Source organism: Solanum tuberosum, unplaced genomic scaffold (assembly GCF_000226075.1).
Source record: "Solanum tuberosum cultivar DM 1-3 516 R44 unplaced genomic scaffold, SolTub_3.0 scf00354, whole genome shotgun sequence".
Classification (NCBI taxonomy): domain Eukaryota; kingdom Viridiplantae; phylum Streptophyta; class Magnoliopsida; order Solanales; family Solanaceae; genus Solanum; species Solanum tuberosum.
Window position 1 is genome coordinate 596,752 of NW_006239278.1, and position 3,861 is coordinate 600,612.

General features: G+C 35.6%; 1 protein-coding gene across 1 annotated transcript in view; it reads right to left on the reverse strand.

The window, feature by feature from the left end:
• Window positions 1–726: 726 nt before the first annotated feature.
• The window catches only part of LOC102583151 (uncharacterized protein At2g38710), a 7,292-nt gene continuing 4,157 nt past the window's right edge, over window positions 727–3,861 (reverse strand). The window contains exons 2-5 of the mRNA XM_006361425.2: window positions 3,441–3,560; window positions 2,115–2,229; window positions 1,344–1,437; window positions 727–1,220 (exon numbers count right to left, since the gene is read on the reverse strand). Of these exons, the coding sequence (XP_006361487.1) occupies window positions 1,024–1,220; window positions 1,344–1,437; window positions 2,115–2,229; window positions 3,441–3,560 (526 nt within the window). The 3' untranslated portion in view covers window positions 727–1,023. The remainder of the gene's footprint in view (window positions 1,221–1,343; window positions 1,438–2,114; window positions 2,230–3,440; window positions 3,561–3,861) is intronic.

The window sequence follows — 3,861 nt, forward strand, 5'->3', positions numbered from 1 at the left end:
GGGGTTACAAGTGAGGTAGGAGTGTGGTAGGGGATTGACATGGTAGGGTAAGGGGTGGGGGACTCGAGTACTAGAGTGTTTGAGCCAAGTTCTGCACATCGGTTACCTACTATTTCCAACCAACATATATACCAAATACCTCTCCCCATCAACAATTGGAATCTTCATCACCAAAATCTCTCTCACTTCATTGACCGCTAAATCACGTTTGGAAACCCCCTCCTATCTAAGGGTGGCTACACATACTAATTACTATGTAATGCATATTATATGCACCATGTAGCTCAATTTCCACTATAAACACCAAGTTTTGCTACTCTGATAGACGACATTGCCTTGACATAATATATAAGACTTGGAGACAAAGTAAGAGTTGTCAACTTGCAGAACACAAATATCCAAGAAAATTCAATAGGCCCCAAGATGGATGCTTTCTTCCAACACTGGTGCGACAATATTTTTAGAGAGTTTGAGCAACATAGCGATTGGGTAAAGGTTAAGATTTTAGGTCCTTTACAGATTTTCGCTCATTCTCCAAAATGCACTACTTTTGGAGTATCCGACACACACCTGTAGACTTATAGAAGAGTCCGAGCAACATAGCCCAACAATAGTCATGTAAATAACTAGACACCAGCAATAACTATAAATTATTCCCACAGCAATTTGAAAGTATTCAAGATTTGTATCTCAAATTCTCAAGTAGAGAACTAAAACACAGAGCCAACAGGAATAAGTTTTTAACCACAGAAAGCAGACAGTTATATTATAACAACATAGCCACAAATACAGCTTTTTAAAGAAACTGTTGGAAGTCCAATTTTTTTGGGGTGCACTTAGCACTGAAAATGAGTTCAGTTTCAGTCTTGAAGAACAACGTAAAACATTTATGAAAACAATCACTAGACAGGGTTGGAAATATAACAGCATATTCCAACCATGAATTTAGAATGGTTTATCTTCCACTTAACCAAAATCATCTACTGGTCTTAGGTGGAAGATTCTTCCAAACAATCCATACGTTCAAGGTTTCACACCGTTAATAGTTGGATCGAGACCTCGGGTTTCCTTCACATGATCCACATATTCACTGTACTGCATAGTAAATAATGTGCTCTGGTATCGAGTTAGATGGATTTGCTTCCTCAATGATTCTGTTATAGGTCCATTATAACCTGCTTTGCGTATCAGTGAGTCAATTGCTTCTATAACGGTCCACCCTGGAGACAAAATTCAGTAAGTTCATCTTGCAGCTCAACTAGTTCGACAAGTGCCAGAATAACTTAAATAGACAAGATGCACAACATTCTGTGTCGGTGATAGGTAAGGGAGAAGAAAATTACCTTCATGAGCAGCCACCTCAGGTAGGTACGTGGCATTTCTTCTTGTGTTATAGTTAGGGTCAGTAAATTCAATAATTATCCCATGCTTCCCTACCTGAACAAAGCCATTACATTCCTGAGAACAAAATACTACTACACCAAACCAACAAGAGAGAAGCAGTTGTTGAGAAAAAGGGATGCAAGTAGATAAAAAAATTATCATATGATTATGTCAACAATGACGAGGATTTACACACTGACGAATCATGACCACCGACCACCTTACCCAAGCAAAAGAACATACAGAAGGTGAATCATCTAAAAACCAATAGGAGAGTTTCGAAAATGTAAAATGATGACTGACATTTGATTTCAGAATTTGGATTCGCATGAGGGAGAAAATGAAGAAAAGACGACTGTGTTCTAAGCTTCACGTTACATGTTTAGGGAGTTGTACAAGTCCAAAGGCAGATTTGATTGTCATGCTTGTGTAACAAATTTTTAATAGCACGTCACTCCAAACAAAACTAAGCTCTACCATCCCATCCAAGTACAGTATAACGTCTTAGAAACAAATAATGCAGGCAATGTTTCAACACCATTCTAAGAAGTGAAATCTGACGGTCCAAATTATGGCAAAATTTGCTTCTTATTTGAATTCGTTTGGTGCTCATGAATTTGCTCCACAAAGCCATGACGCAATCACAAAAAGATATATGTCAAGCATACAAACATGTTCATATCCTCCATGATTTAAGAATCAGAGATTCAAAGTAAGTTCAAAAGCAGTACCTCCCAATCAAGGTAGTTAGCTGCAGTCTCATAATTAGTGAGAATTGAAACTGTACACTGTAAAGTAGGTAACTCTTTAGCCTGTATCGGAGGAAAACGACGGTCCCTAAGAGCACTGCAGATGAATTCAAATATGTAAATACGTAGATACAGTGTCATAAGATATAACATAAGTTTTTATTTAGGCCGGAACAAATTTAAGAAAATAAAAGCAGCAAGCAATTCACTTTCTTAAGAACCCAAGAGTGTGACAAACTTAAGGTTTCAAAGCAAGTCAGCACAAGGAAAAGGAAGTGTAAAACGTCATTTATACTCAAACAGTGAAACCGAAGAGATTAAAGTGCAAAAAATCTCAAGATTCATTTTTCTGCATACTAACATACTGAATCATGAGTATAGTACAATACCAGTATGAAATAGAATGCTTTCAGACGCCCAAGAAGTGTCCAATAAATTGATAGAAAATGTATCAAACATACACAAGCCAAACAACTAATGTAATCCTTCAAACAGTTTTGCCAATAATAATCAGCTTTGATTCAACAAATTCTTTGTCACATAATGAAACTCAATTATCTTAATATCATTCCAAAACATCAATAAAAAAAAATTAAATAAAATCAAAACATCAATCTTTTAGGTGTATCGTCTTTAATTATGTTATCTAAGTGCATATGCTTTTATTAGTAGTGAGAGATTTGATTTTGTGATTTTTATAAGTTTGTTTTTAGTTTTATGGAGTATCTTTTTTGTAAGAAAAAGTTTATTTTTCAATTTTTTGGTAAAGATTGTATACTTTTTTTTTCTTCTATTTCTAAAGAAAGAGAAGAGGACAGTTCTATAATTTGTCCAAATATAGAAAGTCTAATCATTGGCCCACCAATGAAAGAAGGACAAATTATTTTCCCCATTTATTGTCTTTTTGGAGGAAAAAAAAAGCTACTCCCTCCGTCCCTATTTACTTGTCCATATTTCCTTTTTTGGTTGTCCCTATTTAGTTGTCCATTTTGACAAATCAAGAAAGGACAACAAATTTTTTCCTATTATACCCTTATTTACACTTCTTGAAAATTGTAAAAGTGTATGTTGTTTCCCTCCAATTTATTTCACTTGAATTCAAATAAGTGGTTGTAATTTTGAAGTGAAAAGTTGTCATAAGGGTAAAATTGTAACTTCACTGTGCTAATCATTGTTGCCTTAATCTGTGTGCCATTTCTAAAGTGGACAACTAAAAAGGGACGGAGGGAGTAGCTAACAAACATGAAATAGAATTGCAAAGAGAAAAAAAAAAGTACTTCAAATATAAGAACTTCACTTGCAATTTACCTTGTCAGAGCATAATCCTTAAAGCCATTAACAATGCAGCGAGCTTCCAGAGTGCCGATGCATCCGCGCAAACGAGGCTCCCCACCATTCACCACTTTCTTCCAAGTCACAAACAACGGGCTGAAATGCAGTTTGAGCATGAGAGAAAAATCCAAATTTATTTTTGTATTGGTTTTGCCATTTCATGAGTTACAGATGAAAGACTAAGAATGATGTTAGCTTACAAAAAGGGACACCCAAAAATCCTTACCCCGTCCAAAAGCAGATGCGTTTTCCAACTTATTAAGACTATAAAGAACATTTTGTCATGAGAACAAAATACATAGACAGTTAATAGAACAAGTTTCGTGGAACACAGACCTTCACTTGATGAAAGAAAAAGATGTTTCAAGGAAGACTAACGATTAGAAATTTGGTGGTG